This window comes from Anas acuta, chromosome 1 (assembly GCF_963932015.1).
Source record: "Anas acuta chromosome 1, bAnaAcu1.1, whole genome shotgun sequence".
Taxonomy (NCBI): Eukaryota; Metazoa; Chordata; class Aves; order Anseriformes; family Anatidae; genus Anas; species Anas acuta.
In genome coordinates, this window is record NC_088979.1 from 130,788,037 (window position 1) to 130,802,251 (window position 14,215).

Genomic DNA, 14,215 nt, shown 5'->3' on the forward strand with positions numbered 1-14,215 from the left:
GACTTTCAGGTCACAACAGAGTGAATCACTGGTAAACCAGACACTCACCTCATGATTTTCAGTCCAGCAGGCTGCCTTTGAGGTCTCAGCCAGTTTCCACTGATGTCAGCAAAAGATCCCTATCAAAAGCAGAGAAGCCAGTGAATAAGTATGGTTTCAAAAGCAAGCTGCTTGCTGATGCCATGCTTTTATGTTCTTTAGGAATGAGAAAAACAGATTTTCTATCTGTAGTGTTAAATTGGTTGAAAAGCAGTCCATCAAGTATCCATCAAGAGGATAACTTTATCAAGAGGATAACTTTTGGCTTCAAATACAAAGGTGAGAAACTTGCATGGTGTTGCTGTTAAAGAAGAAAATATTGCACCTCATTTGTCTGACAAACAGAATTAAACTAATGCCTCAAGGAAGCTTCACAAAATGCACAATTCCTTTAGGTGCGTTTTTCTGAGATAGCATAGTGCATTACTGTGGGACATGACCCGGGCTGGGCCCAAGTTTGGATCTTTCATGTCCTGGGAAGCACGCAGTGCAGTGTGGTGCCTGGCTTTGTGAAGTTCAGCCAGTGACCAACGGATACCTTGCACTCAGCTGGTGGCGTTCTGCTGAGTAACGTCAAACATACACGACGCACTGCGTACACCACTTGGGGGACTTCTATCCTCAGATGATTTGCTCTTGACTTAGCTGCACAGATTTAAGGTGTTTTACATTCTTGTGTCTTTGCATTGTTCCAATACAAGCTGTTTAATCTGAGGCTGCTAACATCAGGAGAGAGCAGGAGTCTGTGCAATGGATGATAAACGTGCTTTAACCAAGGAGAGGACTGTCATGCAGCGATGTGATACATTGTTTGGACCTTATTTGCAGGCAAAGATGAATGAGATGATTGCAGCTCAGCATTTGAAAGACTGGTTGTGTGCAAGTACACAAAAAAGTGTTTTGTCCTTGGAGATGCACTACCCTCACAGCTGGCTTTGGTCTCTTCTAGCCACAGCATAAACAGCACTGGGTTGCAGTTCAGAGATTCTAGAGAGCTAGGACTCAGCTTGTGGGCTGCCTCTTGTACACCGTGGGCACATCTCAATTGCATTTCATTTTCAATGGGCCCCCTATGTAGCTTTACTTATCCTTTTGTAGACTAACTGCAATGATGTTTTTCAGAGCCATTAGACACTAGGCTCTTGCCAGACATTCCAAAAGTACCAGTTTCTGCTAGGAATGAAAAGACGATTTAAGAAGTTTATTTTGTCTTTAAATTGAAAGTGGCACCATCAAATTGAGAGACTTTTAGGTAAGACATATACAAGCAAGTGGATTATACTGTGGGCACAAACCGTTGCCAGGCAGGACTCCTAAATAAAAACACTTCTAAAAATGCTCATCTTTTTGACTTCTTTTAAATTTGTTAGAAAACCTCAAAGTAAATTGATCATCCTACTTTTTCCAATGCTCAGATTAGAGAGTGAGCAAGTAGGAGTTGAAGTTCTTCCCAAGTGAAACTTGTTTCATCCTGTAAGGAATTTGTCAGTGATTCACTGATCTTTAACGCCTGAATATTTCACTATCAAAACCCAAGCTGACATACTGCATACCATAACCCATATAACTTCACTCATTGTATTGTGCTGGGTTTTTGCTTCTTTGAAGGGCTTTTGTACTAGTTACTGAGTGGACATAATTTTAAATGGCTGCTTTTTGTTGTTGTTAGTTTGTTTTTATAGGCTGATTACACTGTATTTGGGCCATTTACATAATTTTTGAAGCAAAAGTCTCTCCTGATTTGGGGAATATCTTTTGCTTGAAAATGATGGTACATTTTACTAATGCATGGATTTTATAGCCAAGTCAACAAATTGCTTGAAGTATGGTTTGTGCTGATTAACTTCAATTTACTGTTATTAAGTTCCAGAAGAAAAGCATTAGCTAGGTAGCCCCAAGTAGCCACCTAAGTCCTTTTTGTGTGAAGCAATAAAAGTCACCCTAGTACTACACGGTTGACCTCTCCGTGGTCCCTCAGAGGAGAGTGCTTTTTTTCCAGTCTGTACCCGCTTCTGAAACAGGTCACTTAAGGGCATGGAGCTACATCAGCCCCAGCAAACACACCAGAAATTAGGATTCCCTTCAGGAGTATATCTCAGAGAAATGCTGTTTGAGTGCTCTCTGTGTTCTGTGTAGCAGCTAAGACACACTATGCTTCAGATGTTATTAACCATTCACAGAAAAGAAAAAGGAGTAATAATGCAGACACCTTTCTTTAACTGCTCTGTCACAGGCTATTATTTAACTGCTCTGAGGTCTGATTGTTGTTTTACCCCCTTTAGCAAGTTGTTGTATAAGTTGTTTGGAAAAAAAAGAGGTTATCTGTTGCTTACATAAAGCATTCTCTTCTTTATTTTATAGCTAAAAGCTGCTCAAGAGAAAGTGCTTTCCTAAAAAGAGCAAATATATCAAGTGTGGCCTATTCAAAATCAGTGCCTTACATAAATTGGGATCCTACTCTGCCAACACTCAAGGCTAACTATCTACTATGAACACCAGTTACTGTCATATATGAAACGTATGGAATGTTCAATAATGAGATCAATCACCACCTTTGAATAAGAAAAAAATATAATAAATGATGTTTAAAATCTGAGTTAATGAATTGGTGGTGCACTACATTTATAAGAACTTTGTAAGTGCCAGAAAATGTGACATTGAGCAAGGAAGAAAAATACACAGGTTATGAAGGTACTAAGAAAGCATGACAGGCAGAAATATCGCTAACGGATTGATCTATTTTCTGGCCTAGACATATTATTAAATACAAAAAAATTTGCATTCATTCAATTACAAGTACTGCTATCGTTACACTAAAAATATGAAATAAAATGCAAATAAGACATTAGCTCTGTTTCTAGTGAGTCCCTTCAAAAAAAAAAAAAAAAAAAAAAAAAAAAAAAAAAGAGTATATTGCATGCTGTATATTGCATGCTGAATATTCCCATAGGGAGAGCATTTGTATTTAATAGCTTAAAGACACTTTCTGGAACGATTTAAATCTTCAACTCATTTTGCCTTACAACAATGGCCATTTTCCACTTTCTGTGGTTATTGATACTCCGAAACATTTTCAGACAATGTGATTGACTGAAATTTTAACATTTGGTTGTCCACCAATGATTCAAACCTGAAAGATGAAGCTGCTAGCTTCAAAATTGGAGCAAAAGTATTTTGGCAGAGCCCCACATGAAATTTAAGCTTACTGTGAACTAATTCTTGGAGTTCTGAATTTGTGTTTTTTTTTCAGTATCAGTTCTAGGATGTAAATAAGTGTATACCAATGATACTGATTTTCACAAAGATGGCAAAACAATATAACTCCCATTTTTTAGCTCTTCCTACTGCCTTTTCTTTCATTTAAGGCAAGAGTGGTTTGTAATTGCTTTTCTCCAATACAAATTCTGTAAGACCAACTGAACCAGCATGACAGAATACATACAGCAGTACAGGGTAGTGACAGTGGGACTATTTATTACCTCAAATTCTGAGGTGACAAGTGGATTTGCAAGGGGGAAAAAAGTACCTTATGAAAAATAGTATGCTGAGAATGTCCTAGTGGTGTAATTGCATTTGCTCATTGACATCCCCAGCTGGTAGGCACCACTCCCTGGCCAGGTGAGCATGTATTGTTCTGCCACTCTGCCTCTTTCACACATCTAGTCTAGCAAGCACAGTTTGCAGGCCTCCACAATATTAAAGCCAAATGACAGCAAATCTAGAAAAGAAGACAAAAGATGGCACAAATGGAGTTTAGGACTGCAACCAAGTAGTTGTACTCAAGATTGCAGTTTGGAGTTGTGGGAATAGAAATGTTGTTTTTGCAGAGTTACATTGTTTAGAAGGAGGGAATGTGGTATTGAGATATGCTTACAGTGATAAGAAAGTTTAGCAAGCGACCTTGTAAAATGCAGACAACCAGACTCCTTAGAACAATTAGGTGAAAATCACGGTGTCAAGTCAAGTCAGATAAGTGAAGAAATATTACCACTTCAAGCAGTAAAAATGTCAAAAGAAATTTGAAATTTAGCAGGCCGGCAACTGAAGGCCATGCATTGTTTGTGAAGCATCAGATAGATTGTGAACCTGGATTACCCACTCAGTGGGGAAACAGGGGAGGGTCCTGCCATCAAAAGGTATATAAACTGTGTTTTGGAACTAGTAGATGCACTCTCTCCTGCTTGTGAGGCGCCCGCCATTGCAATCGCGAATAAATTACTACTTCACTGAGATCATCACCTGAGCCTAAGTTATTGGCTACGGAGTGTTTCTCACAGAGTTTAGGCAACTAAATTTTGCATAAATCTCAGAAAGCTATGAAGGAAAGATATCTTTGTTTTCTGGTTTTTAGCAGCTCTGTCACTGACTAGGAAAGTTAGTAATCTTCCATCACATTGTGTTAAATTGATAGGTGGTCAGGTGGATTTTTCCTGCATCATTTTGTGAGGATTTACTTTCTCAGGTTTTTAAAAGTATTTTGGCAAACATACATGTTTATATTGATTAAGGAGGTATTGGGGAGGCATTGGGGAGGCAAGGACAATCCCCAGACATGGACTGTATATCTTGAAACAAGACACTGGAACTCATGATAAGGAAGCGGCAGACGGACAGAGAAACAAACGTAAGGACTATAAATCTCAAAACTGGACATTGGAATTCATTATAAAGATACAACAAACGGAAGAATTGGCAACAACCAGCTCTCGCAATTAAGAAACGTGCCAATTCAGCAGATTCCTGACCAAAGGTGAAAAGTACACTGTGAGGAAGACTCGGGGTCTTCCTCCCAAAGACCCCTGCCCACGTCCCAAAGACCGCTGCCCACAATTCTTGGGAGGCTCTACGCAGGCGCAAGGTGCCAAAAGGCTAATTAGCATGAGAAGCGAGGGAAGGCGGGGATAGGTAATGCATATGTATAGGTGCTTGTAGAATATTGATAGATTGATTGTATAAATTCAAGACTGCTTTCCGCTTTGGGTATGCACGATAGGTGGAGAGATCCCCCGTGCATCCAGCGCTGCAACAAAGAATATACCACTTAAAGGAATTTCGGCTTCGATCTTTGAATCAATATGCAAAGAAAATAAGTATAACGCTGAGCTGCTGTCTTAAATGAGATGATGGAAACAGTGAATGAAAGATTTTTTGAGACTTCTGTTTCAAGATACTGGCCTTCCCAAGATAAAATACTGACCTGCCTTCACAGAGAAAACAGACATAGAAACATCTATTTTACACTTTTTTTTTTTTTTTTTTTTGTCCAGACAGGTATCACAGAATCGTCTAGGTTGGAAGACACCTCCAAGATCACCTAGTCCAACCTCTGACCTAACACTAACCAGTCCTAACACTAACCAGTCCTTCACTAAACCATACCACTAAGCTCTACATCTAAACGTCTTTTAGAGACCTCCAGGGTTGGTGACTCAACCACTTCCCTGGGCAGCCCATTCCAGTGCCTAACAACCCTTTCAGTAAAGAAGTTCTTCCTAATATCCAACCTAAACCTCCCCTGGCGCAACTTAACCCATTCCCCATCGTCCTATTACTGGGCACATGGGAGAACAAACCAACCCCCACCTCACTACAGCCTCCTTTAAGGTACGTGTAGAGAGCAATAAGGCCACCCCTGAGCCCCCTTTTCTCCAAAGAACAACCCCAGCTCCATCCGCCGCTCGTCATAAGACTTGTTCTCCAGAGCCCTCACCAGCTCTGTTGCCCTTCTCTGGATTCACTCAAACACCTTGATGTCCTTCCTGGAATGAGGGGCCCAAAAAAGGGCAAAAGGGCCCAAGTATACCAAAAGGTATACCAAGCTTTAGTAAGAATATTTAGTAGGACTTTAGCATTTCCTTATTGGGGAGATTTTTTTTAATTTATTTTATTTTTTTACGCAAGGCAGCAATAAACAGTCCTGTCATTTTCTAAAAAGCCCTAACTAGATGTAGACTTACCACCAGTGGTGAGATGTCTATTACTGCAAGAGTCTGGACTGTTACTACAGCACTAGACCTATTGCTCTGCTGCATGTGACTATCATTTTGAAGAAAAGAGCCTTTCAGAAAACTATCTTTCAAGCAATTTATTTCTGCAAGAGCAATTTTACTACTCATGGGTTTGTCTTAATGCTTCACGTGCTTGCAATGTCTTTAGACCTGGAGAGATAACAAGCATTCACGCACACTTCTTTCATCTTTGCATAATGTAATGAATTATGAACATACATAGGTAAATAATATTCTTGCTTTTATTAAAGCCAACATATTTTTTGTGTATTTAATTTTCTTTTTCACTTTTAGCAAAGGATGCTTTTCTTTTTATCTTAGAGAATAATTTTGTTATGCCTCCAGACCAAAAAAGCTATCCCTTTTGTGATTGTTGTCTGTTGCACAAAGATAGAAATTTTAACAACTTAAACATTAACCTCTAGAACAGATGCCGACAATGTGATACACTTTGAGAATATTGCACCCGCTTTTGCTAGTTCCAAAGGAGCTTCCTTTACTAGTAACTGCCAGAAGCTCTGGAAGTCAATGGAACAGTACACTTGTAGAGGTAGCTTTCTTCACACAGGTCTCAGATCACCTGGATCCAGCTGCCCTGTACACACTTGGCCCCTTGAACATGAGTTCAACAGGTAGGTACAGGGACACATGCAGCCTATGAAGATGGTTCAGGTAAGGATGAGAGAGAGAGTTAGGAGAATTTTAGCAAATAGAGATAGAGCGCTGACAGTATTAAACCAGTGGATGCTACTTACTGTCTTTTCTAACTATTGTGAATTGTGAAAATTAACTATAGCAAGAAGTCTTGGGCCCCTTACCAAGGTTAGTCTCATGATAAGAGTGTGAGCCTATCATGTGAGCCTAAGACACTGGTAGAAACTGGTCCTGTGGATGGGCAAGAGCCAAGGAGCAATTGAGTCTGCACAAGGACAAGAGGTCAACTAGCGGTGATGAGGAAGAGTCACCAACCTTCATCCCCACAACCCCTGGCAACCACCACCAGGTGACACTGCACAAGCGCAGATGGGAGGAGCTTGTTATAAATTCGCTCAGTCCCAAAGTAGGATTAAATAAAAAATAGGATTTATTAAAAGAATAGAGGTAAGCAAACAGCGCTGGGTGCACCGGGAGTCTCCGCTCCACCAGGACGCACACCACTTAAATCAAGTAGCTGATTTTTATGCTCCTAGACTAATACATATTCATTACTACTTCTAAAAAAAATAGGTTATTATAATTAGCTTCCGGGATCCAGTCCCTCCTACTGGAGCATGCGCATCAGTCTCCGGTGGTCCTGGTCCCTCTGCGGGTCTCTAGGGGTCTTTCATGCTGAAGGCTCGTAGTCTTCCTCTCCAAGTTTTTTTCTTGTCCTTCCCCTTTCTTTCCCCTTCTCCTTCTCCTTGGCAGCATGTCAAGCGTACACAGCGTCCCCAGCAAGTTTTGTCTACTAGCCGTCCTTCAGCTTCTTTTTTTTTCTTCTCCTTAATCTTCTGGCCACCTGGCCAGATATCAGGGGCTTGCATAGTGTCCCATTCAGAAGCCGTAACAGTCACTAGTTGTTAGCAGTTGTTCTGAAACCCCCAGACATCAAAAACTTCAAAGAAAAAACATACAAACACAAATAGCTCTCTTACTGACACTTCACGAGTAGTTAAAACATTCCTCACCGGCCATTCACAGGGACAGTCACACCTATAGCAGTGTTAAATCAATCACGAAGAAGACAAAAAAGGCTGCTTAACTGTTAGAAATAGGAGTTCGGAATAACAAAAGCAAAGAGGTTCATAGATTGGAGGAATATTTTCTGAAGACTCGATAAATTGACTAGAATAAGGGGGAGACTGGGACACACTGGGAGAAACTACATCTGTGGTTCAAGAATTAAATTGCAGGACGCAGAGGCAGACAGGACTGTTCTTTATTGACACGAATTGTTAAAACATTCCTCACAAGCTTATGGAAATAACTCATTGGAAGTAATTTTAATATGAAATGGGGACAAGTTATGAATATGTATATGTGCAAGACTTTGGTGGACTACCCCCGTGCTGCCCAGTGCTGAAGAAACGTACCTACTTCACAATCTTACTGATTGTGGAGTCTGTTTTCTGCAAGTCAAGGATGCGAGAGACTTAGGCAACAGCCTGTTCTGCTGCACTTAACAGCTGGAGCTGAGCAAGCAGAGGCTACCTGAGTGAGCTGGAGCAACACAGTAAAAGTGGTTCTGTTAAGAGGAACAGGTACTGCTGAGGTCCTGGTGCCCACACCACACATTGGAGAGATTTCATTTCAGGTTAGCTCTGGTGGAGTCGTGTGGAACAGATGCCCTTTACCAGGTGCAGTACATTATGCAATTTCACATGCAACTTGAGGTTTCCACACGAAAGGAGTAAAGTTCTCACACAGCCTGACCACTCCAGGATGCGAACCAAGATGCAGTGAGGGTACTGGGTATCTTCATTTTGAAACCGCACACCTAGCATTAGTCAAAACCAAGGTTACACCCTCAGTGCCTAGCAGAATGGAGGTCTGCTTACACAATTCACCACGGTGATAAGAGTTAACTATTTTTGTGCTACTTTTTACTTGCATGTGTGACAGTTCATCGCCCTGCCCACACGGCGGAGCAGATGACCCCCAAAAAGGTGTCACCCAACCAAAATCATGCCAAGATTCCCACTGAGCGCTTTCTGCCGCACCTGCCCTCCCTTCACCCAGCAGCCATTAGCCCCTGACCACTCCCCATCCGCCCCGCCACCATCTCGCGAGAACCGCCCCGCCGGGCCGTGGGGGGCGTGAGATGGCGGCGGGGCGGGGAAGGGGGGGTAAAATGGCGGCGGGGCTGGCTCTGCTGGAGGCGGTGCTAGTGAAGGGCGGAGGGGGAGCTTGGCGGGGCGCTGGAGAGCCCGCCCTCGGCCCCGGCAGGGCCGTTCCGTTCCGTTCCGTTCTGTTACGCCTCACCTTAGCTCACCTCCCGCATGCCGCCAGGGCCGGGGGCGCTGTGGAGCCGGGCACGGGGACGCCCGCCATGGCAGAGGCAGGAGCGGGGAGCGCCGAGGGGGCCGAGGAGGAGCGGCGGGCTGGCGAAGGTGGCGGGGGGCGGCTGCTGTGGGCGCGGGCAGGTGTGGGGCGGCGGGGGGGGGGGTGCCGCCCGCGGGGCGCGACCTGGCGTGGCGCGACCTGGCGTGGCTGTCCGTCTGCCCGCCTGTCGGTGGGACCCCGTGAGTGGGGCAGGGAGGAGGCTCTGTCCTGCGTGCGCTGGCCCCGAGTATGCTCCGGGCTGTGCCATCTCACTTCTTCCCGTGTCTTTAGTTCTGTCTTGGGGTTGGATTTGGGTGATCTTTAAGGTCCCTTCTAGTCCGAGCCGTTCTCTGCTTGGCGTGTAGCTGAAGTGAGCAGGGGTGGATGCAGCGGCGGCGGGGTGTGTGTATCCACAGGAGCCCCGAGCACAGCGTCCACACTGCATTTCACTTTGTTCAAGCTACAGATGTGGCATCATGCTGATGTGATGTGGGCAGCAAAGGTTTCTCTATGTTTGAGTTAGTACGCTGTTTCTGTTATGCAATTAGCAATGCACCTCATATGCTAGGATGACTTTTTGGCAGGCAAATGTAATTTAGTATTCTAAGTGTAGTGATTTTTGGCTCCTGCATTCACATGCCTATGCCTGTATAGTGAACAAGGATTTATGTTCCTATTCATAATCTTAAGTTTCTGGCACTAAAAAAAGGCAAGCTGTAAACCAGCTGCAGCTGCTTGTGCTCCCCCCGCCTTGAAAACGGGTGTGTTGCTTCCTCTTCTGGGGATTTGAGAAACAGAAGTGAAGAAATCTCTCCTAAATCATCATTGCAGTTCTGTTTAGTTAGTGCTGATTCTTCTAGGTTTAGTTGTTTTAAAACGTATTGGTTTGTGTGTGTTTTAAGATAGATGGGGATCCTGGTTGTCTAGAAGAAACAGGCATTTTTCTGTCTCTCTGTTGTTGGGCTGTTCAAATACAAGTATAATTTTGTAGAAAGTAATTAGTGTTTGAAAACAAAGTGTTTCTTATTTCACACGGTTTTTGCAGCATGTAAAGTCGTGTTTAAAACAAGCAGTTATAGTTTCTATGTGATGGATGGGAACAAAATCATAAAAATAAAGAAAGCGCATTGTGGTCATTTCCATTTACAAATGGGAAGGTAATGAAGCATAGGCTTTTATGTTTTACTGTGGAAGAAACCCTCCTCCCTGGCTTTGTTGTTACTCAATGTTTATACTTGTTCTTTTAACGGATTTGGAAGAAATTGAATCTTTTTCTATCAACTTTTTAAAAGATAAAAGTGTCTTCATTTGTGGGGAATAGATTCATACTGGTCAGCTTCTTAGTGTTTTTTTTTTTTTCTCCGCTCAAATGTATGCATTAATGTTAGTATACTTGCACATTATTAAAGACAAACTCTAAACTGGACAGTAACATCGGTTCAGAATCATCTTCACTGTAAAAATAAAACCACTTTGTGTGTGACTGGAAAACGAATCAATATGCATACGCTGTTGAAAATTCCCTGTCGGGCTCCAGGCTTGATGGGGTCAGCATTTTCTTGCATGTTTTTGATTCAAGGAAAACCAGGTATACTCAATTCCCTTAGCAGTATATGATCGGAGAGTGTTTTTGGTTTGTTTTGTTCCCCACCTGGTAATGAACTGAGATATATGAGACTCAGTTTCTATCAGTGACCTGATTTGAGCCTGGAAGTGACAAGGAAAGCAGGGTAATCTTTCAAGGGCTTGTCTGGTATCTTTTCATTAGGTAGTTACAGTCACACTTTTTAATAAACTGATAGGTTTGGGCACATTGGTGTCTGAGATCTATTGAGTGAATATTTTATTTAATTAGTTGTGATTCTTGAGTATTTTTTTCTGAATGATGAAAATAAATGAGCGTAGACACAGTAATCAGTGGCCTGTATTAATATTTGGTTTAAATTTGTATATTTTGGGATATTAAAATTTTTATTTTCAGCATTTTGTCATAATAAAAACAAATCCAGTGTTCTTAAGCCAACCTGTAAGAGTTTCTCTGTTTACTGAAGTATGCATCTTTTTCCTGTTTATGCATGCTTATGAAGTGTGACACAAAAAAAAAAAAAAAAAAAAAAAAAAAAAAAAAAAAACACTTGTTTTAGACAATACCTTCCTGGTATTTTCATAACTTACCCCTGACGAATACAGTTGCCCCAGCTTTAAAGGAAGGTATACTGTGGGCTGTTGTACTGTAAGTAGTTTGAAGATAGTTTTCATGGCCTGTTTTAAAGCTGTAAACCCCATAATATTTAATACAACTCTCACCCCTATTTAGAAAATATGGTTGCCTGCTTTATATGTGTTCAGACATGCAGGACCTGTAAAATGATGCCTATCATGGTGCCTGTAACTTTCTTCCTCATACAGCATAAAGTACTATAGATATGTAGAATACGTGTACAGTTTTTCTCATTCTGTAGTAAAAACATGGAGTAAGAATTCATTAGAATGATTTTAGAAAAAACAGTTTTGTAGTAAAGTAAAGCTATTCGAAACTAATTGAATCAATAGCTATCTTGTGTGAGTATGCATCAGTGCATGTACAGCTAGTTACATTTGTAATTGCTTGGGAAACCAGAGACTTCTTAAATCTTCAAACAAAAATTTTGAGCATGTCTTAAGCATTGTGAAACTTAAGAATCCAACTGGCATCTTGGGTAGTACCTCATTTAGAAAACCTAGGTTGCTTAGGTACCTTTGTGTGTTCATGCCTCTGCTTCTCTTTATGACTACACTCATAAGAGCTTCAGGCTGAGACCCTTAAATCAAGTATGTACTTGGAGGCTATATGTGTGTGTTGGCGTTTAGGTTCAGAGCAACAGCATTATTTTGAAGTGAATTCTTAGTCATCCTCACATACTGCTGTGCAGCTTTGATATAAATGAAGTAGACCTCTTTCAGAAGAACCTAAGCTAGAATGGTATTGTAGGAAGGTTAATGACACTCCAGGAGCATACCAAATGTACTCCAACTCTAGATGTAAAGAACTGAACCAAGGGTTGGTTCTCAGACAACTTTAAAACACATGCATTTTAAGGATTCTCAGTCCAGTGAACCAGATTGAATGGGATTTAACATAAGCTCCCTGGACTACTAAAAAACTAGAAGTGGGGACTTCTGTAACCACCTGCTTTGCTCTGCTGGCTTGTTGCTGCTCTGCTGTAGTACTGTACTTACTAATAGACAGCCTAGTAGCTCATGTGAGTAGATCTCAATTTCAGTAAGTAATCTAGCAAGTAAGGACCACTTATGTGCCACCTTAACTGCATTCACTTCTAACACGATTTTGAGTTCTTGAAAGCTGTCAAAGCTTGGAATTCCTTAAGCAGCTGCTGAGATGTGACATAGAGAATAGTTCAGTGTTGTATCTTCTGAGGACAAATGCATACAGAATGCCACCCAAAAGGTTGCTTTGGTTTTGTTTTTTGAAAGGTACTTGCTCATTGATATCTTACTTCAAATATGTTTTACTGAAATATCCCAGTAGATGGATTTAGATGTTGTTTTTTAGTTGCTTAAAAAACAAAACAAAAAAAAAAAAAAACTCTAAATGAGGGCAGATTAAGAGGGTTTTTTATTATTTATTAATATCTACATTACTTGTATTTTTCTGCTTATGTTTGGAGTGTCTATATTTATCTTGTACATTTTGATGATTCTAAGAAGTGACAAATATGTTCTAATATTAAATGAATATTTCAGGAGAGCCTATGGGGAGTAAATCTATCTCTAGCCAAAAGCTGAACTTTGACAGGGAGGTGAGTGGATCATGAAGTGGCAGTAAGGCATAATTAAGGCCATAATTCTGAAAAATTGTCTGGGATTTGTTGCATGTGACTCTACCAGGTGCTCTCTGTGGCTGTTGTATTGCAGCAGCTTCATGAGAGGTCTGTAGCCATCTTGTGTGGGATTCACCTTGCTTATCTGCAGATGTCAGTGGAGCAGATAGCAGCATCAGAGCTAGCTACTTTCTTCTTTGTATAATTACCAAAGGGAAGGAGGCAGGCACTCACAGGCTGCATTTCATCCAACCAACTATGGGAATATATTTTAGATTGAGATGAATCACCCTAAAAATGTTAAATTTCATTTAACCAACTGTATGAGCCTATTTTAGGTTGATATGAATCACCCTAGAAATGTCTGCTACTCTCCAAGAGGCCCTAGAATGGTTAGTTCAGATGTGGACATAACTGTTTGCTTGGAGGCATCGCACCTTTTATGGCTGGTGGAGTTTGGCCATAAGCCTTTCCTAATAGCCTGTGTTTGTTTAGGAATTGGAAACCTTAAAACTGCTAGTGGTACAGACGGCTCAGAAATGTGGCATCTGTTTAGAAAATACTATTGTCAGTAATTAGAAACGTAGAAACGAGTCTTGTTTTTTAATACATTGCATGGGATTCACACAGAACAATTACTGAATGTATTTTTCCACAACTGTATAAATTTATAACCATTATTTAAATGTTAGGTTTTGCCTGATTAATTCTAATATGTTTAGTGAGAACATATAATTTTTCATGTGATATGTTTGTATGGGCTTTCTTTTTTCATAGAGACAATGCTTATAACGCTGTTTTTTGTTTCTAATATTACATTTGACTGTCCTGATGTACATACCTAATATGCTTCTTCAGTATTTTTAAGATAAGTATATATGCTTAATACTGAGAACCAAGCAGACCATAAATAGTGCCTTGAAAACATATGTCTATTTGCTCAGTCAACAGTATGCCAGGGCCTTAGCAAAAGTGTGAAATTATTAATAGCATTAGTTTAAAAAAAAAAAGTCAATTTGAATTTTGTTAGTCTTGCAATCCAAGCTACTGTAAATAATAGCCTTTGGAGGAGCAAAACAAAATATATCTAGTTGAACTAAACTGTTTCGCGCACTCTTTTCAAAAGTAACTAATGATTTTAATCATCCAGGAAAATAAATTTGTAATAAAGATGGTCTTTGTGGGTTCATGAAACAAGAGTGGGAGCCATTTAGTTTCGCTTCATGTGTTCCTAGAAATGCTTGGTTTTAATGGTATGAAACCATTCACAGAAAAGGAAAATATAAGGAGGTCCCTCAGCTGCACAAACAAAAGGTAGGAATCCAG

General features: G+C 40.9%; 1 protein-coding gene and 1 long non-coding RNA gene across 10 annotated transcripts in view; one reads left to right on the forward strand and one right to left on the reverse strand.

The window, feature by feature from the left end:
- Positions 1-7,108: 7,108 nt before the first annotated feature.
- LOC137842459 (uncharacterized) lies at positions 7,109-8,742 on the reverse strand. The gene is made up of 2 exons (XR_011089074.1): positions 8,120-8,742; positions 7,109-7,641 (listed from the first exon to the last, which is right to left on the reverse strand). It is a non-coding gene; the product is annotated as an uncharacterized lncRNA (long non-coding RNA).
- Positions 8,743-8,840: 98 nt separating this feature from the next.
- The window catches only part of BMAL2 (basic helix-loop-helix ARNT like 2), a 56,732-nt gene continuing 51,357 nt past the window's right edge, over positions 8,841-14,215 (forward strand). For 3 of the 9 annotated variants that reach the window (XR_011089053.1, XR_011089066.1, XR_011089060.1), the window contains exon 1: positions 8,842-9,136. Coding sequence is in view for 5 of the 9 variants with exons in the window: in XM_068656411.1 (XP_068512512.1) it covers positions 8,848-9,136 (289 nt within the window). In the remaining 4 variants the exon portion in view is untranslated. Of the gene's footprint in view, positions 9,137-9,227; positions 14,204-14,215 lie in introns of those variants that run through there. The other 6 variants (XR_011089048.1, XM_068656387.1, XM_068656401.1 and 3 more) reach the window with 3 other exon arrangements.